General features: G+C 51.1%; 5 protein-coding genes across 5 annotated transcripts; all 5 read left to right on the plus strand.

Annotated features, from left to right (window-relative positions):
• Positions 1-11400: 11400 nt before the first annotated feature.
• N7458_003150 (uncharacterized protein) lies at positions 11401-13170 on the plus strand (the record flags this gene model as incomplete). The annotated part of the gene is made up of 5 exons (XM_056906533.1): positions 11401-11493; positions 11550-11754; positions 11817-12206; positions 12264-12446; positions 12503-13170. The coding sequence occupies 5 exons, from the start codon at positions 11401-11403 to the stop codon at positions 13168-13170; spliced, it is 1539 nt and encodes a 512-aa protein (XP_056770640.1).
• Positions 13171-13871: 701 nt separating this feature from the next.
• Positions 13872-18393, plus strand: N7458_003151 (uncharacterized protein; the record flags this gene model as incomplete). The annotated part of the gene is made up of 8 exons (XM_056906534.1): positions 13872-13887; positions 13973-13997; positions 14065-14623; positions 14704-14883; positions 14946-15906; positions 16007-16719; positions 16769-17390; positions 17432-18393. The coding sequence occupies 8 exons, from the start codon at positions 13872-13874 to the stop codon at positions 18391-18393; spliced, it is 4038 nt and encodes a 1345-aa protein (XP_056770641.1).
• A 710-nt stretch (positions 18394-19103) lies between these two features.
• On the plus strand, positions 19104-20426 carry N7458_003152 (putative protein N-terminal asparagine amidohydrolase; the record flags this gene model as incomplete). The annotated part of the gene is made up of 2 exons (XM_056906535.1): positions 19104-19287; positions 19402-20426. The coding sequence occupies 2 exons, from the start codon at positions 19104-19106 to the stop codon at positions 20424-20426; spliced, it is 1209 nt and encodes a 402-aa protein (XP_056770642.1).
• Positions 20427-20693: 267 nt separating this feature from the next.
• N7458_003153 (uncharacterized protein) lies at positions 20694-20873 on the plus strand (the record flags this gene model as incomplete). Its single annotated transcript, XM_056906536.1, has 1 exon — positions 20694-20873. One exon carries the CDS (start codon positions 20694-20696, stop codon positions 20871-20873), a length of 180 nt encoding a protein of 59 aa, XP_056770643.1.
• A 1619-nt stretch (positions 20874-22492) lies between these two features.
• On the plus strand, positions 22493-23431 carry N7458_003154 (basic helix-loop-helix domain-containing protein; the record flags this gene model as incomplete). Its single annotated transcript, XM_056906537.1, has 2 exons — positions 22493-23024; positions 23088-23431. The coding sequence occupies 2 exons, from the start codon at positions 22493-22495 to the stop codon at positions 23429-23431; spliced, it is 876 nt and encodes a 291-aa protein (XP_056770644.1).
• Between the last annotated feature and the right edge of the window lie 349 nt (positions 23432-23780).

The raw sequence follows: 23780 nt of genomic DNA on the forward strand, positions 1-23780 counted from the left end.
ATTCCAGTATTTGTTACGAAGCCCCCAGAACCCAATTTCCCAGCCACGGATCACCTCGCGTGGATCGGGCCTCTCCGGCAATGTGGGAACCCAGTTCCGGGGACTTGGTCCACCCTAGCACCCAAACTCGAAGAAGAAGAGATAGTAATTACGGAGCAACAGTAACATTAGCTATTTGGTTTGGCCTTTAGGAGTACAGCCGACAAAAATCTTACTCCGCCTGGATCTCACAAATTCAATCCATTTAAGGAAGAGCATATATGTCAGCATGAAAGTGGCTGGCGAGGAAGTCCATTGGTCTCGCCTTACCAACTGCATATCGCAGATCGAATCATGCATAACGTATACAAGTTCTGGACCCTCCATTGTACATTAAAAAAAAACATTGAAGAACTGAAGAACAGATTTAACGCACAGTGACATTGTTTCAGCCACGGCACTCTGATCGAGCTCCGAGTGCTGATCTCCAGGGACAATCTCTGTCCCTCCGTTTGGGGGAATGTCTCCGTGCTTGCAGGCCCTAGAGGCTAAAGAGGACTAGATTCCATATTGCAGAGGAACTAGCGCACACTAAATGCCATTACATAGATCAAGTCCCACCACGTCGGGTAATCCATAGGGCCGGATCAGGCCCCCGCAAATGTAGTCAAAGTAAGTCGTTTGGTTTACGGAGTACAGGAGGGGGGGGGGGGGGGGGTATACATCTCAGCAATTCATTGGTCTACTCTTAAAAATCTTAACTCCCAAAGAGAAGGTAAAACATGATATCAGAAGTGATCTAGGCCCGCTGGACCTATGCATGCCATTACGAAGGACTTGAGAGAAAATCGGTGTCGTGCCAGTGTGGTGGGATTTCCGAAATGGTGGAAGCTCTTGGGCTGGGCCGCCGGGGAAGATTTTAGCGCGCCGCCTAGCTTTGCGCTTGTTGACATCTGGACATGGCGCCATGCAGCAGGGGCCGTGCGGTGTGGCGCTAGATGGGGGTTTTTTTCGGATGTACTGGGGTCTACGGGGTGAAGTTGAGAGATGATTGGATGAAAGGTGCTGGTTCATAGGTATCCTGCAAGGATCGAATAGAGAATGGCGTTCGCCCCACGGCATTGGTCTGTCATCATCTCACGGACCTCTTTGCCCCAGTAGCGATTTCCAGGTAACTGGGAATGAAGTCTGCCGAGTTGGGTGTTGAAGGATATACGAGGTAGTGTGACATTGAGGTCATCGAGGCGAGCTGGAACTGAGTACGGAGTAGCTGCCAACATATCAGGGCGTCCATCAAAGGGAATGTTGCTGATCCGTAGATACTCTTTGGACATCAGTTTCGATGATCCTGTATACCCCTTTCCCCCGACAGAAAACACATGGCTTTTCATGCGCATAATGTCCACGTTTATAAGCCTCAAATGACAACGAACCACATATCTGGAGACCTTCTCCAGCATCTTTGACGCAAGGGCGCCTTATTTTTGCCTATTTTTCTCTTCATTTCTTTTTCTTCGCCCACAACACCATTGTACTTATTGAAATTGTTCCCAAGCGAGCTGCTGGGCTGGGCGATCACTGGGGATTTAGGAAAAGATTTCCATCTCTTCATTTGCTGGAAGTCTTTATGTTCATAAGTACAATTTGTGGGAACGTAAGTCGAGGATGATTGGCGCAACAAGACATAAGTCGAACGATAAAAGGTAAAAAGGAAGAATGACAAACTCCATTCTCTTAATTAACCAAATGAAATTGCTTCGTAGCCCTTTTAGAGGGTTTCTAAAAGTAGCCACGGGAAAAGGAAATCGTTGACCAATCCTATACTTTGGTGCTGAAGCATGGCCGAAACAAACCAAATCAAAGAGTAGTTATCTGTAATGCTACTATGTACATTGTTCATGACACAAGTAGTACCGTATTTAGAGCACCGTCGCTACGGATCAATTATTATTAACTAGCGAATTGCTACGTCTGTTAGTCATCAACGGAACCCCTCAAAATGCGCAAGGGCCGGGTGTCATTTCCACGCGGCTGAGATCTGTGCGCACTACACAGGAGTGTTTTCGTCCTCCCGCAGCATCCGCCAGAGCTAATCGCGCGATGGAGGGGCATCGAAACCCGCCTCGTTCGGCGATAACAGGAGCGTGCCGGAGATCATTGGTTTTTCGGAAATGCAAAGCGCTTAGAAGCCTTCAGGGGAAGTCGGAAGATACCGTCCTGCAGAAAACCCAAAGAAGAACCAAAACCTGTTGACCAGTTAGTTAGAAGTGATGCATCTCGAATGAAGGCATGGTTGCGTCCATCTCCATCAATGCCCCTTTAATCCTAGTCAAAACCTGCAAAATGAGATTTCAGTGGCGGGTAGTGTCAGGCTAAGATTCCATCAGCATCATCATCCTCATCTGTTGAGCGATCGGGCTTCATTTTACCATTGTGTTAACAAAGTACATTGTAGTAGTGTAGTGCGTAAGTGGGAACATAGTCCGCCTAGGCCCCTCTAAAGTACGCATCCTGTCTTGCATTCTGCGTTCTGCATTCTGCAACCTGTATTTGCTTGCGTCTTTTTTTGCATTTGACAATTGACACTTCTCTAGTCGGCCTGGGCCGAGCTGAGAGGGGACACTATGGGTGCGGCGGACGGGCCGGGCCAGTATGGAGAAAGAAAGGGAATAATTTCCTGCGGTCTCAGATTGCTTTTTGTACTGTTAGAGGGGCTTATTGGGTCATAGGTTCGTATTCCAATCCACAATGATTGCAGTTGATGCAATGGATGGCGTTAGCCACAGTAATTTGGCTTGAAGGTGATGAACCCGAGGGCATGGATAGGGAGAGGCAATTAGGTAAATAGTCAGACCGTTCTAGTAGTATAGAGTATAGCCCATAGTGAGTATTTTCGTAATGAATATTGAGGACTCTTATCATCTTATCGATGTGAAGAAGGAGGGTAGAGACTGGCGCACATTGGCTGCGCTGCGAAGAAAATCCTCCTAGCGATCGCCCATCTCCACTTTGGCCCGATCCCTCGGTGCCTGTTTTCTCTATTTCGGGCCAACTATTACGGAATAACCAGACTGTCAGACTTTTGACAGGCGTCGATCATCAATGACAATTTGCCTTGTAGACATTGAGAATGATTATCGACGAGACAGAGCAAGTTTCCTATTTCTGTCACTGGCAGCAACGGGATTTCCTAAAACATATAGTGCTCACGGACAAGATCGCGTCCTGAAACCGCCCCAACTCGCTCATTGGGAGATCAGGAGATGAGATGAAATCACGTCGGGGCAAAACAAGAGTCACACGCCTTCCAAAAGTCCATGGGCGATTTCGGAATTGATGCTGGTCGCTTTCCAGAAGCTGTTTGGTAAGAACTCAGGAGAACAGAGGGTCGATGATTGCCAACTCTGACCCTCTGCGCTGGGTTTGCAGTGGAGCTTTCCAAGCCCACGCTAGCCACGACGGAAGTTTGACAGCTTTAGTCGCCCCGGTCCGTCGTCCCCGGCCCCGCCAGAGGCTGGTTAGGGCGCTCTGATGGCTTACCAATGGCACATCCTGTCGATGCTTTTTGGGTCCAGACCCGCAGCAGACTCCCAAAAAGGGACGGCGCCAGAGTTTCGTGCACAGCCAGTCATCTCGTCCCGATCGAGAGGGTGTCAAAAGTACAGCTGCACGACTCCATACTTAGAATGAAGAGGACCGCCCTAAGCACTGTGCAGGTGACCCCAGCCCCTCCATAAACTAACTAGTGAGGTTGTTAACCTTTGCTTAGTTGGTCCCCAAGTGCCCAAAGCGACCCCCATGAACGCCTTGGTCACCCCCTCTCTCCGTATTCCTAAAGTAGACCTCCCCCGGGCCCCAATCCCCCCCCCCCAAAAGGCCTAGAGTCTCAATGCAAGGCATGACATCATGCCCTGACCAGATGCTCCGATGAGCCCTCGATCGCTGCATATCATTGATCGATCTCGTGGGTGGCCGTTCGGCTGCCCTCTCGCCGGTGCGTTAGTCCTGGTGTGCCTTGCTGGCCCGCCCGCCCAGTGTCCCGAGAAATCAGATAGAGTACGACAACGAAAATCCTGATATTGTTCAAGGATACGAGAAACTAGACTTCGAGGGCTTCATCAACATCATCTAGACCTGCGTCTGGTGGAGAGCTTCACAAAGTACGGAGCTTTGTTCTCCATCAAGGCCTTTGTCTAGAGTACTCTGGAACATCCATGACGGACTAACCCTGCGATCGCGCACCAATGGTTACATCTCTTAAATTTTGACCTTCTTGCCAGAGCTGCCTCTTAAGTACCTTTGTTTGCCGCTCACCATTCATGCACCTTAGAAACGACGGTCTGGATCGTGTAATTGTCTCGCGAACAGACTCCCATTTCTGAATTTGCTGCTGTGCTCCTGCTCAACCTACACCCCCTCCCCCTTTTCGTCGCATTAGCTCTTTGTATCAAAGAAAGGGATTGAATATCGATTTCGAGCTCCTGAGCGCTTTGTGGGGCCTTCGATGGACATTGGCGTTGTGCAATGTGGAAGAATTGATCATGGACGTGCTGGTGGAGGCAAGTAACAGTCCAACGTACTGATTGCCTTAAGTTTGTATAGCAGATGGTGCAGTGATAGCCAGTTGGCGGTGAACATGAATGAAGTATCATTGTCGAGCATAGAGTGTACTGCAGTAGTCTAGTTATAAAGTGAAATCTCGGACAACTACATCTTCCTATAACTTTTTGGGCATCTCATACATTTCGAGTAAACAAAGGCAGGGCTCATTCCAGTGCCATGCACAGACAGACTGCAAAAACAAGCATCGTCCATATTTAAACATTCCGACCGAATCAATTCTATTCGTCTTGAAAGGCAGTTCTTTCTAGCACAGCATCTGATGCCACTTGACTACAACCCCAAGCCTCCAAGCCGCCATCACGAACTAGACCAACGCCCGACATCCCCGAACCCCCACCAACCCACTTACCGGGCCTCCTGTCAGTGCTCTCCCGCCGTCACATCCCTTGCAAATTCCCAAGATCCTAAGCCAACCTTCGAAGATAGCGCCTCCTCAAGTTTCAGGGTGACTGCATCATGGGGGAGTGGCCGAACAGCTCCGGCGCCATTCCGGTCTTTTTCTCCATCGCCCTAATACCGTTCCTACCGTCTTTCCCGCGGTAAGAGCGGGTTGTCATGATAATCATCATCTTCCCGATCCTAATGATTATAATCCGGAGGATGAAGTACGAAGTGGTCAAACTTGTGAGTCGCTGTTTGCTCCTCCACAAACAACACTAAACCCATCCTCATTCCTATCCTAACTGTATTGTTTCGGTCTAAGTATCTAGTCGAGTCGCTCCAACATCTGAGTCAAGTCGGCCCTTTTGCCGTGCTAAAGTACCTGCACACTGAATATCAGATATTAAATACTCAATAAGAATAGTGACCGTCATGGGGCACCGACAGCAAATACCTGCATGCTGGCGAATGAAGCAGTGGGCAGGAGCTTTTCTACAGGGACCTTCCCTGTAGTTTAATATAACTCCGGGGCCTGGTGTGGCCCCGGCTTAGCTGTCAGCGTGCAGTGTAAGTGTGGCGGTGGTGGGAGGACGCCTTACCGACTATGTATGCATTATTACCACTGGAGCATGTTAGGTTTCAGCTGAGAATAGTAGGCCAGCTATACGGCTGAGCCACGTGTGGCTGTGGTCAGTCTGAGCGTTTGCATTTGCGTTTGCATTCGCATTTGCAGTTTCTACTGTATGGGGTGCGTGGTGCGTTTGCAGTCTGCATTTTTCACCTTCCACTTTGAATTTGAATTTGGAATTGCAAGTGTAAAGCAAGTAATAAAAGATAGGGGGCAATCGCCACTAATCCGGCATTTGCGAAGCCGCTTCACCGAGCTAGGGGCGATACGGCTCGGGTTTAGTTCTACGCCCCAGGGTCTTTGTGTCCTTTCCTGTAATTGTCAATCATAATCTTCGTACTCCAGGGTAAATACAGTTTTCGATTGATCTACGAGCTCAGCCAGTTCGAAGTAGGTAGAGAACAAGCAAGCATTCTTTGTACTCAAGATACGTTATCATCAACCTATCCACATGCTTTCCCGCGGATTGGCTAAAAAGTATCATAGATTCAGAGTACGGCAACTAGTCAACTAGCGATAGGCACTAACTAATCAATTTAGTCCACCCGCAGCCACGACGGTATACTAGTTTGCCCCATAGCCAACGAATAGCTCAAGTGCACATCCCATTAGCAATATGACAGTAATCCGCAAAAAGCAAATTGTCACCGGGTCAAGACGGAACGGTACCAGCGAGCGAACTGTTGGCGGGTGGACTGGACGGTTGGGTATTATCGGTCGACGTTGGTGAACGAGGGTGGTGGGGAGGGCATCTCCGAAACCACCCCCTTGCGACGTGCTTAGGATAATAGCGGGTGGGCTGCGGGCGTTAAGCCGTTGGCCATTATGTTGTTACGGCTGGCGGTTCAGACTGCTAGTGTTGGTGGGGGTGCAGTAGATCTCTGTCTCTTTATTGAGACTGATTACGGAGTAGTCCCTCAAACTTAAGACTGTCACGATGGCTAATTAATCTACTCACTCATCGAGTTGTTGGCAGTGACAAATACCTCCAAACTTCCAAAGTACTCTCTGGCCGGGGTTTGAAACCTCAGTTTTAGTCTATTGCCTATGCGACAGGCTAATTTCTGCCAGAAATGATCTAGATAAAGATGGCATCGAGCAAAGGTACTCCAATTGCGGAGTTGACTAGGCAATTAGTTGCGAAATTCTTGCTTTGTGTGATTGCCCGCGATTTCCAGGCTTGGTGGGGTATAGTGGGCAACTACTACATATACATAGGCCGTCATCCGAGTCAAGGCATCAAAAACAAGACGGAACCCAAGGGTGGAATTAGACTAGCGCTAGCTAGAACAGCAGGGCATTAGAAACAGAAGTTGGAGGTGCACTATCACGAAATTAAGACGGAAGGCAATCGACATCGATCAAACACGGCGCAGGTACCAGTCCACTCACCACTTCCTCGGGTTTTTTTTGCGCATGACTCGGCTGCACAGTACATCCCACTCCGCGGACTTCAGTAGATAACGGGTTGCCTTTTGATATTTCCCGTCCTGCTATCTAGGATCACCATCAGTACTATAACATTAGAGCCATTCGCTACAGTAACTGATTGTCTGGATGTCGATCCCTGGTGTCAGCACTCAGCGACAGCAGGTTGACCCGACCAGCAGGGTCAAATGGCCCCCTATCCACCCGCCCGGGAGATGCACGCGTTGACAGTAGCTTGAGTAGATGGTACCCTTCCCCTGGGCTCGCTTCAACGCCTAGGATCATTAGATCATTAGATCATTAATTAGATTAATTTAGCCCAGGTGACCCGATGGAACCCAAGACCGAGGATGGGACCCGACGAGACGACTAGCGGTCGCTCATCGCCCGGGTGGCTCCTCTGTCCACGACTCCTTTGGGACTTTGTTAGTTTGGCTTGGTTCTTTTTTAGCTTGCCAGACAGGGGCGTGGTGGTTGCTTGCGCAACAAAGAGACCGTATTACGTCCACTCAAACCCTGGCAATCGCTCACTCGTGGCTACTATACTTTTGCTAAGGAGGAAAACAGACCCTCCCAACATTAATTACATCTTCCTCCGTATTCCATCTAGACCATGACTGAGACCGCTTGGGGGCGGGTGACAAAGTACGGCGGCTAACCAGCGCAGGCAGAGATTATCGAAGCCCTTGTTGACGAGGCAGCCTCTGAGAGAGCTTGAACAAGGTGATCGCTATTGATGACGAGTTCACTCCTGTTATGGAGTACTAGTGGCACTCAATGTGGCATGCAAAGCGATTGGTTAATGGAGGAAGTTCCTCAACCACGGAGCGGTCTGTACTTCTTCAGTATGATTCCATCATTTCCCATAGCCAAATGGAAAAGTACTTAATTACCGTGCCCTCGATTTGTGCTAGAGTCGTCCTTTTGTTCCTGGACAAAATTCGTTTCGTATCCCCTCCGTGTCCTGCGGCCAGACCAGTTTCTCGAGGTCCATTTGGGTGCTTTTGTTCATTCCAATCTCCTGTCGTGCCTCTTCTCCCCTCCTGAGAGAAGATAGTCGCCTAATACGACCATTCATTTGGCTAAACATGAGGGTCTGATCTCAGGGGGAGGATTGTCTTTTACTGTAGGAGCTGAAAGTGTGGCCTAGATGTGCGAACAAGCCCAGCATATCCCGGGTAGGAGTGGCGAACGACCCTGCGAAGACCGTTCCTGTTTCAAGCACCAATTACCCGGGCATGGGCCCGGTAGGAGGGTTGTGGTGGGTAGAGGGTCCCCAAGCCGATCGACAAGGGGGGGCCGGGGGAGGGTTCTCCAAAGCCATGACAGACATCGGCCCGTCGCCCAGTTGGTGATGCTCCAATGGCGACACTGGAACCGTCAACGTTTGTCTAGCAGTTGAATGAGCTCTATATTCTTATGCCCTATCAAACACGCTCCCATTAGCAAAGAACGGCGAAAAGTCAAGCCCTATCGGCGAGTCATCTTGGACATTCCAGGATCCGGGGTGTTGGTTATGCCCAACCGGCACCTTGGATCCTTGATAGGTTCGTAAAAACCACCACCGCCTCAGCAAGAGCCAATTGAGGCCCTTGGGTTTCCTCGCTTATTGGAGAAGGCCCCTGCAAAGCTAGCCCCGGGGCACATCACGCCCAGATCCGGCGATCGAGAGCACGGCCCTATCCAGCTTGTCCGCACTTTAGGGTGTTGGCACTTTGAATGGTGGCTTTGATTGGGCTTTCAGAGAAGGTCACGCTGGGATCATTCGTCCAGAGCTCCTCTTTCCCATCCCCCACTCTTTCTTTCTTTCATCTGGCAAACCAAAAGAAGGGCGAGTCTACAGTACTCGACGGGGATAGCAGTGATACGCTGTCCGCAGTACTCCGTACCTCCATGATCCGTTCCTGATGATGAATCTGCAAGTATTTTCCTGCCACGCTACGGAAGCTCCGAGAATCTGAGGTCGATCAGCGCGCCGTATCTTTAAGAATAGCACCCACACGGCGTGTGCGTACGGGCCCCGACGCAAGGCAGGGCCTGTGCGAGTGCTTGTGAACACGAACGCTATGCACTTATCGGGAGAAGACTCTCTGGTTGGAAGAGAGGCGCGGTGTGTTCCTGGCAGACTCGCACGGCGTATATGACTCGAGAGTGCGACCGGTGGGTTTATACGAAGTAATCAAGAGCGATGACCGTAATACAGAACGCCAAACAAAGAAAGCGTTCCTTGGGTCGACGTGGATCCCGCGCGCTTCATCCCGCCCCTGTCACAACCTGTCAGGCTGAGTGTCAGATAGGAAGCTGGAAAAATCCCGTCAAGATTGTGAGTGTAATCACTAGGGCCATAGACTATTTGCTATAACTAGGCTATAGGTTGTTAAGATTAAAGTCATGAGAGAGCAAAACGGTTACAAACATCATAGTGGTTGCCTGGCCTTCTAGGGCTTCCAATGGGTGCCCGTAGGATCTAGCAAGACCCTCGATTGGGACAATGACAAAGCAGCATCCCGATCTCACTCAGTTCCCCTCCTGTTATGCTACTAAAAGGAACTAGAAGATATTATGTACTTTCTACCAAGTGTACTGTATCTCACTATGGTGGGGAAGGACCACCGAGGAGTGGACGCGACGCTGAGCGGGACTGTCAAATAGTGGAATAGAGGGGAATTTTACAAGTGACAGCAGAAGTACCGGTCTCTCTATAAGGCAGATTGAGAGAATCATAAAAATATTAAACTAAAAAAAGGCAGGATTCTGGAGCATCCCGAATGTCATAGCGATCGACAAATAGTAAGTAGAACCCGACAGGGATATGAACCAAATCGGGAACTGTACTTTGTGCATTAGCTTATATAGCGAATTAATACAATTTTTAGTTGGAGTTGCTGGGCTGTTCGGGCTAGTGGGTTAGTACTGGTTAAGCTGGTTGGCATCCTTCAGACCTGCATGTCCCTTCTCCACTGCGCCAATCTCGCTGCGTCCTGCATAGTAGTGCGATCATAAATTAAATCGAGAAATTAAAAATCAAAAATAAAATAGAATAAACATAATTCCATAACGCTAATCGAGTCTCAATCCCCAAAAATTCCTTATTCAATATTCCCTTTTGGCTTCTGCCGGGGATCCCCCGGCTTTCTGATGACCCTCGACCCTCAAGGATGATCCTAGCTTGCTGTGGCACGGTTTGCCAGATGTTTCCTTGTCACCTACCACTTAGTACTTTCGTGAAAAAGTGTTTTTTTTTAAAAAAAATTAATCATATCGCAAAATCGATCCCTAAGATCTCCCGCCATTGCTCTGGACCGCCCGCAACTTGAAATATCCCACTCCTCCTCCCTGAAGCCGCATACTTCCCTTTCCTCTTCCATGCTTTTTTCTTCTTTTCTTTTCTTCTTATCTTGAGGAAAGAAGAAACATTAATTTAAAGCTCCCGCCCTCTTCCCACTTTTTCAAGTCCAGATCACTTTTATTTTCTACCCGCTTCGACCCACCCTCGATCTACTTGTCTACTAGGCTTAGTGGTTCATACTTGTTCGGGTCTACAGTACTATCCCACCGGACAAGATATTGTGTATACAACCAGGCCATCCCCGTCCCGTGCCATTACCCCAATCCAACCGCAGGTGCCCCAGTTCGGATCAGTGGACTTGCAGTATACTTCAGGGTACTCTAATCTGAGACCTCACCAAGAACACATCAGGAGTGCAACATATCCCGCTCTTGTTCCTGCATCGCCATATCTCCGCCAGTCTCCAACAGAGACCTCAATCGGTGGCTTTCATTCTCCTTGCAGATATAGCTCAAAAAGCACTCTTGTTATCTTGCTGTTAAGCTAGCCGCTTACCCTGATAACTGTGATATCCTTGCTGTGCTTGTCGTTTGAAGCCGGTGAGTGAATACATCCCCCTGCATGCCACCCCAATCCTGGCCCAGTTCGCAATAAGCTTGAATTTGAGCCGTTCGCGGGTTGGCAGTCGTCCATGAGACAGCCACCCGTCGAGGCAGCCGGGTGAGGCGGTTGCCGGTCGACTTTGACTGCGTTGCTTCGCAAACCGGCCAGAAGCCTGCTGCGTTTTCATCACATTATTGAATCCTTAAGGGTTCTGAGCTAACGATGGCTTAAGATTCTAGAACTTCTCAATCGCTAGCTTCTATCTATAAAAGAAAGCAATCCATCTTGACAGCTTCGGTGCTGAAACAGACATAGCTCTGTTCCTTGGGTCCTCGATATACTTGCTTCGACTGTCAAAGTGCAATTTGCTACCCTGGGTATTTCCTATCACCGATAGGACAACGTCCATTCACGCATTACCGTGCGATCACACCAGACCACGGCTTTGCATTCTTTGACTCTCCACACAATGGTTTACAATAAGCCCAGCACATCTAGTGGTGGCATGAAGCGCTCAGCTTCGGCCCTTCACGAAGGCGCACCTGGGTGGGATATTGCTCCTGTAAGTATAGTCAAAGTGGAACCCCTCTAGTACATTGTCCTAACAAATATTCATAGCCCATGATGACACCAGCGCCCTCCGTACCTTTCCGTATGCCCTTCGCGCATTATGCTCTGATCTATCTCGATAATGAGGGCAAGCTCAAGGTCGACGAGTCTGCCTCCATCCAAGAACAAAATTCTACCATTTTCACTCCAGAGGTTCGCCAGAATTTCCTTGAGATCCTCGGAGAACGTATTGGTTTCCACCAGCCTATCCGCCGTAAGTCGCACTAGAGTTCTATGGTCTTTTATGAAACATCCCATTAACTGAAAGATATACAGGTACATTGGATGCTTCTCCTCGCCGTGTTCGCCGTCGTCGCGGTAACGCGCCAGTCTCTGACGACCGTCTGGCCGATGCTGGCTCTGACAGCGACGATTGCGCTCCTAATGGCTCTAACGAGATGGTTCCCCTCCGTATTGGGGACACCCCTAAGGTTTTGGCGTACTACGAAGGAGCCCTGAAGCACTTCCAACAACTCAACTGCCGCATGGTCGCCAAGGCTTTTATTAAGTTCATCGAGCCCCGCAAACAGGTTCGACACCCATACAATGGTGGCAAACCCCCAGCAGGCTCTGCTCCCGGCACCACCGGCGATCCTGAGAAGACCAAGCCTGAGTGGTGGCCCCCGGGTGTTATGCACAAGGAGCCTGACCACCTGCGCAAAGAGTGTATGTAGCTTATCTTTGATGGTTGCTCTGAAATGGGTTTACTGACTTCTAGCGCAGACCGTATTGAGCTTCTGCTTCATATCATTCGCAAACTTGGCAGCCATAACATTACTGCCGACAAGCTGAAAGAAGTCGCTGGCGACACTAAGCGCAGTCTAAAGCATCCCTCGCATGTTGACATCATCTACGAGATCCTGCGCGTGCGCAAGATGGAGGAGCGCCTTGAGCGGGGCGAGGTTGGTACGTATACTACGAAATGGTCCTATGTGTGCACAGCATCCTAATAGGTTCTACAGATGCTAGCATGGTTGTCTACGTGATGAACCGAGGACCTAGTCCCAAGGGCGATGACGAGGAGGAATCCAACGAACCCACTCATGTTCCTGTTCCTAATGTGGAAGCTGCCGAACCCATTGAAGAAGGCCTTCTTACTCCAACCTCCTCGATCGAGCAAACTGCACCCTTGACCACGCCCATTGATGCGATGACTATGGGGCCGACCCGGTCCCTTTCAACCAGCTTTTCAGTCCCTCACCCTCTCAGCTTTGATGGGCACCGGCAAGACCGGCCTTATTACGCCACGCCTCCAAACTACACAGACTCCTTCTCACAGCCGATGCTGAATACCCCGGTCACCGCCGAGATGATCAGCCCGCATGATGTCTCCGTTTTCGACTATCCAACCTCCCACCCCTTCCAGACATCAACCCCAGACCAGAAATACGATGCCTGGGCACCTACCTTCCGCCAGACACTGTTCAGCCCAGTGGACTACAACGCTCCGTCCGTAACACACGGCCTCCCTGAGCCGTCAATGGCTTACCACCTGCCCATGGCATCGCCTGCCCAGCTCCACGAAATGTCCCACACGTCGCCATTGGACTCGATGAGCCAACGAGCACTGCCTTTCCGCACTGGCTCCCTCGGTCACCCGCATGAATTGCCTCTCTCTCACACTGCCTAAGGTCTTGCTCCAATGGACGGGCGGGACCCGGTTGGAGGCGAGTCCGAGCAATGCCACGACCAAAAGAAGTGCACGGGCTTTTAATGAATTTCACGACTGGACGGCTCTGATTACAATACCATATGAAAGCACTTGATACTTGATACAATGAAGGGCTTGCTCTGGAGTTTCGATTCGATGTTTATTTTTTTTTCTATTGTGTTGATTCCCTTTTTTTTTTTTTTTTTACCTTCTGTGAATAAAAAAAAGGTCGGTGATCTGGTAGGTTGACAATTGGGTGCTTGTTTTGTGTTTTTATTTTTTTGAAAATACTTCTATTGGCTTGGGATTATGGTTGTGAATTTGGATTTTCTTGGCTTTAGTCGTGATATATCTTCCGGTTTCTCTGGTCTCACGTTCGCTTTGTTATTATCTTTCTTCGTCTTTCGCTAATACTCTTACATCTTCCCATACCCCGCTTGCTTTGTATATGGCTCCTTTTTGACCTTCTACGCTGGCATGGTTCGATGTTTTTGGCGCCGTTGATACACACATTTGTTTAGTAGATAGCGATTCCATTGGAGAAATATTATGAAAAGATTCCAATCAGTCGATTCCTATCAACGCCGATTAAGATACAATTTAAGTAAGATAGTCCGACTGGTCTGGCCGTTCAAAATCTAGATACGAGAGACAGAACTTGGATAGGCATTGACAGGAAAATGATTGCTGCCGCGGGTAAGCCATCATCACGTGACCCATGCGCGCGGCTGCCACAAGTGGACCCTCTTCGCCTTGAGCTCCCGTAGTGCTTTATCTCGAGTCTTCTTTGTTAACTCCGCCGCGCTGTACGTCTCCCACTGTTGGCTCTTCGGTTTCGCTAGATCTCTCTAGCACGAACTGACCTGGATGCAGGCCGAGCGAGGATAGGATGGCGAGCCCGTTCAATCCGTTTGCTGGCCGCGGCCAGAGTGCCGCAGAGGCAAGCACCTCTGGACGAGGCCGCGGGTCCACACGCGGGTCAATGAGAGGTGGCACAGATCGAGGAAATAAATGGACTGCACGAGGGCGAGGCAGCGGAAGTCGAGGCCGTGGAGCTGCTGGAACTTCAACATCTCGTGGGCGCGGCGCGGGCGCTGCTGCCAGAGGCGCGTCTCATGCAGCAAGCTCGACTACAACTTCTTCGACGGGCGCAAACGTGGCCAGCTCCCCATTCGCACAGCTGAGCCAAGCCAACCAAACGAACCCTCCGTCCAACGCGTTCGGTCAACAACGAGGCCGGAGCAAATCACCTATGGCACCAAGCATGGGAATGAGGGGCGGTGCCGCCGCTCGCAACAACACCTTCACCGCCGGCGCAGGTCAACACATCTCTCGACAGTCGCCTACAATCAATGGCCATGGAAACCTTGGAAAGTCTACATCCGCAGATCATACATCAATGTCGGGCTCCTACCAGGATCGTTACGAGCAGGTCAGCTAATCCTCACTCATCTCCTTTCAACCGCGCGACGCGACAGTTGAGAACGAACAGACTCTAATTCCCCTTTGCAGCTGAAACTCGACCGTGCGAAGCAAAGACAACGAGCTATCAGAGATGGACAGATGGCTGATCCTAATCAGCCTACGTCGCTGAAGAAGGCTATTCGGCCTGTGGGCACTTGCGCGAGCATGTGCCCCGAGTTTGAGCGGGTTGAACGTATCGTCCAAAAGATGGTGGATCGCAGCGAGAAGGTATGTTGGATTCACCATTACTCACATCTAGTTGATATGCTGACCCATTACCTCCCACGTAGTATCTGGATCCGTCGACGAACACCATACAGAACATGGAAGCTAAGATGCTGAAGCGGTTTCGACGTTCGGCGGCTGGCTACGATGAGCAACTCCCTTCTGATATTCGAACTCCAAAGGCACTGTTGCAAGCGACGAATTACCTGATTCGATATATTGTTGGTGGGACTGAGCCACTTGGCATCGTACACAAATTCGTCTGGGATCGGACTCGCTCGATCCGCAATGACTTTTCGGTTCAACAAGTGACCCACGAAGCCGATGTCAAAGTGGCCGTGCTGTGCTTGGAGAGGATCGCTCGTTTTCATATCCTCTCGCTCCATCTACTTTCTAGTCCCGCGAATGAGGAGCAGTTTGATCGCCACCAGGAACGTGAACAGCTCAACAACACTATGCTGTCACTGATGTACTACTACGATGATAACCGTGGACGCGTGCACTTCCCTAATGAGGAAGAGTTTCGTGCTTATTACATCCTGTTCTCCATTCACGACCAACGACCTGACCTCGAAGCTCGCGTTCAAAAGTGGCCAACAGCACTGCTCAACTCCCCTCGTGTTCAGGTAGCATTGGAGTTGTATGCAGCAGCTTGCAACACATGGGAATACCAGGGAACGCTAGACTCCCGACGACCAAACGCCATTGCGCAAGGATTTTACACCCGATTCTTCCATATCATCGACTCGCCCAGCGTGTCATATCTGATGGCCTGCGTAGCCGAGATCTACTTCAACCATGTTCGACAGACGACGATCCGTGCCATTTGGAGGGCATACTGCCGAGCCCCAGCATCGCAGCAGCACAAGAACGAGGAATGGACGGTGGAACAATTGACCAAAGTTCTGTATCTTGACGACGACGAGCAGACCATCAAGTTCTGCGAAGAGCAGGACCTTCAGTTCGCCGAGAATTCCAATGGCCAGATGTATCTCAACTGGGGCAATCGCTCAGTTGACTCTGTTGGTAAGTTCTCGCTACATGATATCCGCGCTGAGATCTGTTACTTGCGCCTTTTCGTCTTATGCCCAACCCCTTTAGCCTCATCTAATCCCTCCACTTCTAGGTTTCTCACCTTCTTCCGAGCATGCTTTTTCGGAGACATACGTGGAGTCGAAGCGTGCTGGTCGAAACTTGGTAGCCGTTGTTCTCGGAATGTCCGTTCGAGAGGCCGCGGCGATGGGTATGATCGACGAGGCTGCAGTACCCGAGCGCATGGAAGAGTCCCCCCCACAAGCCCCTACTCCCATTGAAAACACTCTTTTCGTGAGTGACAAGGACAACACGACTCCAGCCCCTACGGTTGAGATTACTCCTGCATCTCTGGATAGCGATGTTCCAAGTTCCGCCTCGCCGACGAAGAGCGTATTCAACCCCTTCCAACAACCGACACCATCGCCCTTCGCAAATTCGCAAGAAGTCCCCCAGCCTACAGCACCGGCTATGACTACACATCCCCCAAATCCCTTCTCTTCCATGTTTGGTGGCAATGAGGCTGTCAAGGCAGTTGAACCCGGGCCAGTAAACCCATTCGCTGCCAAGCCTTCATCCTCGCCTTCTCCATTCAGCTTCCCGAAGCCAGCCGACGCTACTCAGGCAGGGAGCGTATCACCGGCTCCTTCAATCGATTTCTCGAAGCCTGCAGGTACGGCAATCGCTAAAGATGACACGCCTCCAGTGCCCTCTCCATTTTCTTTCCCCAAGCCAGCGGAGGCGGTCGAAAAGGTTGGGCCTCCTTCAACGGCCTCTCCGTTCGCTTTCCCCAAATCCACTGAGATGGTTGAGACAGCTGAACCGGCAATGACCTCCCCCTTTTACCTTCCCCAAGCCGGCCGAGACAATTGCAAAGGAGATCACGCCATCAGCATCACCAAATCCATTTGCTGCCTCCTTGAATGCTTTTGTGGCCCCAAAACCATTAGCAGTAGCCGAGAATGCTGCGACCCCTTCTGCCATTGCGAAACCCTTTTCCCCTTCAACGGAGACCTCCGATGCTGCTTCCGCAAAAGGATCAGAGAATTCGACTGTTGCACCATCCCTTTTCAAGCCAGCCTTCCCTACGCCGTTTCCAAACGCTATTACCCCCCCACCCACTTCATCACCCTTCACATTCCCATCAACCACACCACCAGCACCTCAAAGCCAACTCCCAGCACCAACTATTACAGAAACTAGCTCGACTCAGCAAACCTCTACTGTCTTTGAGCCGGCTAAGCCATCAGGGTTCATTGGATTCTCGCAGACATCTCTGTTCAAACCTCCAAAGGTACCTGCGTCCGAGGAGAAACAGATCGAAGATGCCAAAGAGAACTCTATGCCTAATCATGGCCAGCTTCCACCCACAGCGCCAAGCACAACTCCCAAGCTATTCGGTCCATCGGCAGGGCCCTCTGTCTTCTCTACGCTCCAGAATCAGAAACCGCTCTTCCCCTCTCCAAGCCCAGTTGCCAGTGCGGATACCGTCACCGAGCCTGCAACAATTAAAGGCCAGGCGCCGACGCTCCCGCAAGCCCCCCAGACCTGTTCATGAAGCCTGCAAAACCCAAGCAAGACGAAGTTGTCTTGCAACAATTCCCACCGACAGAGGTTGCTGCGAAGAGTCCAGAACCAGTAGAGCCCGCCCTATCTGTTTCGCAGCTAGAGCAATCGACCACATCTCTTAGCTCAACCCAGACCTCCGTTGACTCGGAGAATCTCCAATGGCGGCCACCTCAGACAGAAGAGGAGGAAATTGCCCTATTCAAGCGAATCATGAAGCGTGCCGAAGAAAAAGCACAACGCAAGGAAGAGAAACGCAAACGAAAGCGGGTTGTTGAAGAACGCGAGTTGGCAGATTCAAAGCGCGAAGAACGTCTCAAGGAATCGAAGGTGTCAGCCCCTGAAGAGTCACCTCCACCCGCCAAGAAATTCTCGCTCGCCGAGTCTTCCATCAAAGCACTGCCAACCCTGCCGTGCTTAGAAAGAGCCAATGCTCTCCTAGCGAAAAGGCCGGCTTCTGCTGAACCAGATACTGAGGTCGTGAAGAAACACCAGCTCGAGATTGATGAGGACGAAATGCTTCTTAATTCTGCTCGCATTGTCGCAGAGCAGTTGCGCACTGGGCCCAAAATCTTTGATGATATGTCGCCACAAAGCCTGGCTGAATACAACGCATACCACGCGTACTGGGAGGACCGGGGCAAGCACCACCGCTCATACAGCAATAGCCTCAGCCCTTCCATCACGCCCTATGCGCAGAGTGCATCACCGCCGCAATTCCCCCGCCATCCTTACGAGGTCGCGCACGCACCCGACACGCCGTTAGGGCTAGGAAGAACGATGTCTCGCACTGAGTACCGCATTCGGATGACTGGTGGACATGGGTTGGCGTACAAGCCGCTGGATTTCTCGCGGTCGAAGAGTCGAGAGAAGGACAAACTTCAGGACAAAGGAAAGGACAAGGGCAAAAGCTGATTCGCAATGAGTGGGTAGGGGAGGTTACTTGCATACGTTATGTCATTTGCATGGTTTAAGACGGGCGTTTTCAGATGAGCCTTTTTTTTTATTTTACGATCGTGGCTAGGGATGGATTTTGTTCGAGATACAACACATTGCATGGTGTTCGGGCGGTTCGATAGTACATATCCGATTTCTTCTATCTTATTTGACTAGCCCGATATTTGTGACCCTCTTCATGAATATAATTTACCTCTATTCTTACTTCAATTCTTCGCTTTCAAGTCTCAATACCCAGCAACTGGGGCATCTTAATGACGGGCTGACCTTCGAGATGGTCTGTGGTTAACGCGGGAAATTTGCATCCTCAGGCACCAATCCGATCTCAGGCCTGCATCCCGTACCCGTACTCACTTTACATTTCTCTTGTTTGATGCTACTTCCGCCGTCCCTCTTGAAACCTCTCAATTGTGTTCCGTCCTCAAATTAACAGTTGAAGAGCCATCCAGTACATGTAAGAGATACAACTTGACATTTTCAGACATCATCCTTCAACCACAGCGCTGGCATCCGTTCGGCCGCTCGGGACACTTGCCTTTCGGGCGAGTCCAGGGTTCAAATCATCAGCTGGCGCTGTTTTCATCAATCTGTATCGTCGAAGCTGTTTTCTAAATAAGCAGCAAAGTCCAGGTCTGTCGAGAGGGTTTTCAAGATCCCGTCTGCTGGGGATGAGAATCGCGACGCTGCAATTTGCCCCGAAGCTGGGCGATGTTGAGGGGAACATCAATAAGGCCAATGAGTTGCTTAAAACGGGCAAGCATATCTCCCTCGACGGACAAACTCAAGGGATTGGGATTGGGATAGACCTTCTGCGTCCTGATATCCTGGTATTGCCGGAACTGGCTTTGACGGGTATGTCTTAACGGGGATGAGTAGAGCAAGTATTTTTTGCGCCCTCTCATACCTTTCGTTTCTATCTGATCCGGTCGGCTCGCAAATGCACAACTCGCTGACGCTAGCTTCCAGGATACAACTTCCCCTCCAAGGAGGCCATCAAACCATATCTTGAGCCTGCTGGCGCAGGCCCCAGCGCAACATGGGCGCGCGATACTGCCAAACGCCTGCATTGCAAAGTCTGCATCGGCTACCCGGAGATTGAGAACGGTACTAATGAGGCAGAGTCTCCCAAGTACTACAACTCGCTCCTGGTGGTCGATGAAACGGGCGCAGTAATCCACAACTACCGCAAGAGTTTTCTGTACTTTACGGATGAGACCTGGGCCGCTGAAGGCAGCGTGGAGCAAGGATTCCGCAAGCTGGCATTTACGCGCAACGACCCCAAGACCGAGTCTATGACCACAGCGACCCCAGACCAGCATGAAGTACCTACCTCCTTCGGTATCTGTATGGACATCAATCCCTACAAGTTCGAAGCACCCTATACAGCCTACGAATTCGCCACCCGCGTCCTCGACTCAGGCTCACAGCTGGTTATCGTATCGATGGCCTGGTTGACACTAATGAGCAAAGAGGATATCATTGCACTGAACGGCAAGCCCGATATGGACACATTCAGCTACTGGCTAAACCGGTTTATGCCTCTACTAGAGAAGAAAGTGCGGCACGCGGGGGATATCGACCGCCACACCGACAGCCACGGCGCCTCGACGGAGGCCGGGACCAAGAGGACCGTGATTATCTTTGCCAATCGCGCCGGGGAGGAGCCGGCGGCAGATGATACCAAGCCACCGGCGCGGTATGCGGGGACGAGCGCCGTCATTGCGGTGACGCAGCGGGCTCGTCTGAGGTCTCGATCGGGATCTGGGTCACGGGTTGGGGGTGTCCGGGATGGGATTGACGGCGGGGAGGAGGGCGAGGCTCCTGTGGAGGCGAAGATCGCCTGCTGGGATCTGCTGGGGGCGGGGGAGGAAGGGATTTGTTTTGCGGATACTACGGCAGAGCCGAAAATGGTGTTTGGGTTGAGGAGGAGAGGGGGTGGTGGGAAGGAGGAGGAGGAGAGTTCGGGTGAAGACTCTGAGGGATCGGGGTGAGATGTGAGACATCTTGACACGGATACCAAGTAAATATCAGATTGCGTCAAGGTCAAGGTCTAGGGTTGCCTTCTTTGCCTGGGAAGCGCGCCTATCGTGGGTTGAGTCTCTGATTAGGGAAGCGTATTGATACCCCCGACAGTACGGAGTAGAGACAGCTATGTCCATATATACTACGTAAATTGTATGGATCTTTAGTCCAGCGTATCCTAATGATGTCGATTTTAAATCCAGAATACTGCTATATCGTACACCCCTCCATCCAGAATGCAATATCTCCGGATTCACCCGTCGATCGCCTACTCGCCAGAGACCAGGATGATCCTCTGGGAGATCGACTTCTGCAGCAACCGCCTGGCACACCTTATTTCCATCGGCGGTCGCATGACCGGGCGATCTTACTACCTGGGCCAGACTCGACGGGATGACCAAGGTGACGTAGTTTGACGCAGTACGGAGTAAATAGGAGTTAAGGGTCGCAGAGAAAAGGACGGACGGGTGTAACCCTCGCGCAGTAGGAGGATTATGGATTATGGAGGGTGGAGGGAGGGGAACGTGTGCAAGAATTCGAGTGTGATATCTCGTCTACATGTGATGCGCTACTACGGTATGTATGTATGTACTGCGGTAGTAGTAAATGCCCGTCGTGCATTGGATCAGAGATTAAGTCTGGCCGGGGTGCAGGGTAGACGATGGTATGCATCCCTGCGTTGCATGATGACGGGATATCAGATCCCATTTAGTTAGTCGGCTCGCATGACTAGCCCGTTATTCGAGTGTCTATCGAGATAGAAGCACTCGTCCGGTATGAAATGAGATGAGCATGTCTTTGAGATTCACCAGTCCACAGCCGTTTCCAAGTCAGGCCGATCGGTGGCCCGTGCGGGGCTGGGCTGGGCGACTCGCACGTGATTTGCACTTCCTCGCCCAATCAGCGGGCAGAGTCGCAGTGTGTGCGAGGGGCACGGGATCCCAGCACCTGACGAAAAGGGGAGAAAAGTACGCAGGACTTGAAGGGCGATGAGGATGAACTTGAGAAATGGTCTTGAATGTTGGATAATGACAGAGAGATGCCTTTTTCCTGGAATATCATTAGTAGATGCAATATTCAGTTCCGATTGTTTTTTGGTTGGAACGCCATTGAAGCAGTTCTCCTGCTGACATAAGGACGACGTCGGCGGTCAGGTGATCCTTCCCGTGGTTCTGCACTGTTGGTCGCTGTCGCCTCCCCCACTACTCGCGCACCTCCTCCCTCTTCCACGTGAGCAGTCCCTCTCGACTTGGTCGCTCAACATCCCTAAAGAACATCCCTGTTTCCATGTAAAATCGCCTGGTTTTGTTTCATGGTCGAACGGATCTGATCTCCTACAGTCTCCTCGCTCAACTTTCTTTCCCCTATCATTTGGGGGTTCCATTTCGTTTTTCCGAGTTTCGACATCGCGAACAACGTGACTTCCGGTCTGTTATTGTCCGTGGCAGGTGACTTCCTGTCAGGTGATAGATAGGATCATCCAAGGTAACAACTCCCATCGGTCCCTGCTATCTCCTCCCCGCTGCATGGCTTCACGATGTGCGCTTTTCTCAACGCGAGCGCTGGCCCCTTGGCCGCCCTCCCTGATGCCATTTCCCCTCCTCCCTGCTGAACAGGCGATCACCCTCTCGACTTGTCAACGCCCCCAGCCATGACGCGCCTCTGAGGTCCTTGCGACGTCGTTGGCGGGGCAGTCCATGACAGTCTCAAGCTGTGAAGAAGTTTGATCGCGTCACTGTCGTTCCCTGGGAGGTCTCCGACCGTGATGCACCCAGCTGCATCTGTTCCGCCCGCCCGTGAGGAGGAGGAAACCTGCTTTCGGGGCGCGTCGGCTTCGCGTGTTTGGTCTGTTTACCCCGAGGCAGATCATCGATCATACCGAGGGAGGGCGCGACCTAGCATTCGTGTACTAACCATGCATCTTGCTCATTCTTCCCTTTTTACAAGTCATTGCTTTGCCCTCCGAGGCTTTTCTGCTGGTTCGCCTTCGATGACTAACCTTCTCGCCGCGCTTCAGGACTCTTGAGTGTAGACCATGTCCGATCCCACAATGAACAGCCCGGACGGCGCAGGCGGCAAGCGCAAGCGCGAGGGCTCCGATGATCTTGGCCACGATCCACAGCGTCTGAATCGCTCGTCACACGGCAGCAACGGTAGCATGCCGGACAACCAACACAACTTCGGCCACTCGATTGGCTACGACCACGGCCTCGGTAACGCAGGGTCCGAGTTGAACATCGACCAACAAATTCTTCAGCACGTTGGCCCACAGAATGGACTTTCTGATGACAATGCGCTTACTGCTAATGCGAAAGCCGCGCTCGCGGCACATGCTCCCCAGCACAAGTATCCCCCACCTCCGGATGCTGCCGCCTTCGATGCGAACAACCTTACACAGGGGTTGAACTTTGGGGATGATATGGGTCAGGGGCCTATTCCTGGCCCCCACAACCACAACTCTACTGCTGCCGCGGTGTACGCTGCCCGTGAAGCGCAAAGTATGAACCAGAAGCCCACTGTCGGGTCTCCCGAGTGGCACCAGATTCGGAAGAACAACCACAAAGAGGGTAAGTCATATCCCCTCGTACCTGCGGACTCCAAAATCTTCCTTTGACTAATCCAGTCTTTAGTTGAGCGGCGACGACGTGAAGCTATCAACGAGGGAATCAACCAGATTGCCCGTCTCGTACCAAACTGCGACAAGAACAAGGGTGCCATTCTGCAGCGCGCCATCGAATATATTTGCCAGCTCCAAGAAGAGAAGAAGAACATCGATGAGCGGTTTGAGCAACACAGTCTCACGGCTAACCATGCCATCAATGAGATCAGCGCTTCCAACCAGAAGTTGAAGCAAGAGATCAGCCGGCGCAATGCCATCGCCGCCAAGTGGCTTCAGCGCTGCCGCGATGCCGGCCTGGAGTTCGACGATTACGAGGAGGCCAAAGAACTTGAGACCCTCGATGGGCTGGAGTAAGGTGGCCGACTATGCCCACTGGTTTACGCTTCTCGTTCGCATGTGATGTGCTATGACTGTCGCGTCGCGAAATTTCCTTTTCGGTGGTTAAGATTTTGAACATACCCTCATTTCTGTTCTTCGATCTGATGATTCTGGAGTCAGATTTCCAATTTTCTTCAACTTTCTATGTTTCTGCCTGTGGAGCAGACTTTGGCACGGTGGCTTTCTCCGTGGTTATATCCCTTATTCTGACTTGTTGACAGCCCATTTGACAACAGTCTATCGTTACTGGTAGGCTGCTGTGCTAGTCTCACAAGGGCCGTCTGTGTTGGCTTTGGAGTGGCGTATTTTTTCCTGCTTTTGATTG

Source organism: Penicillium daleae, assembly GCF_028827525.1.
Source record: "Penicillium daleae strain IBT 16125 chromosome Unknown utg000002l_segment0_segment0, whole genome shotgun sequence".
NCBI lineage: Eukaryota > Fungi > Ascomycota > Eurotiomycetes > Eurotiales > Aspergillaceae > Penicillium > Penicillium daleae.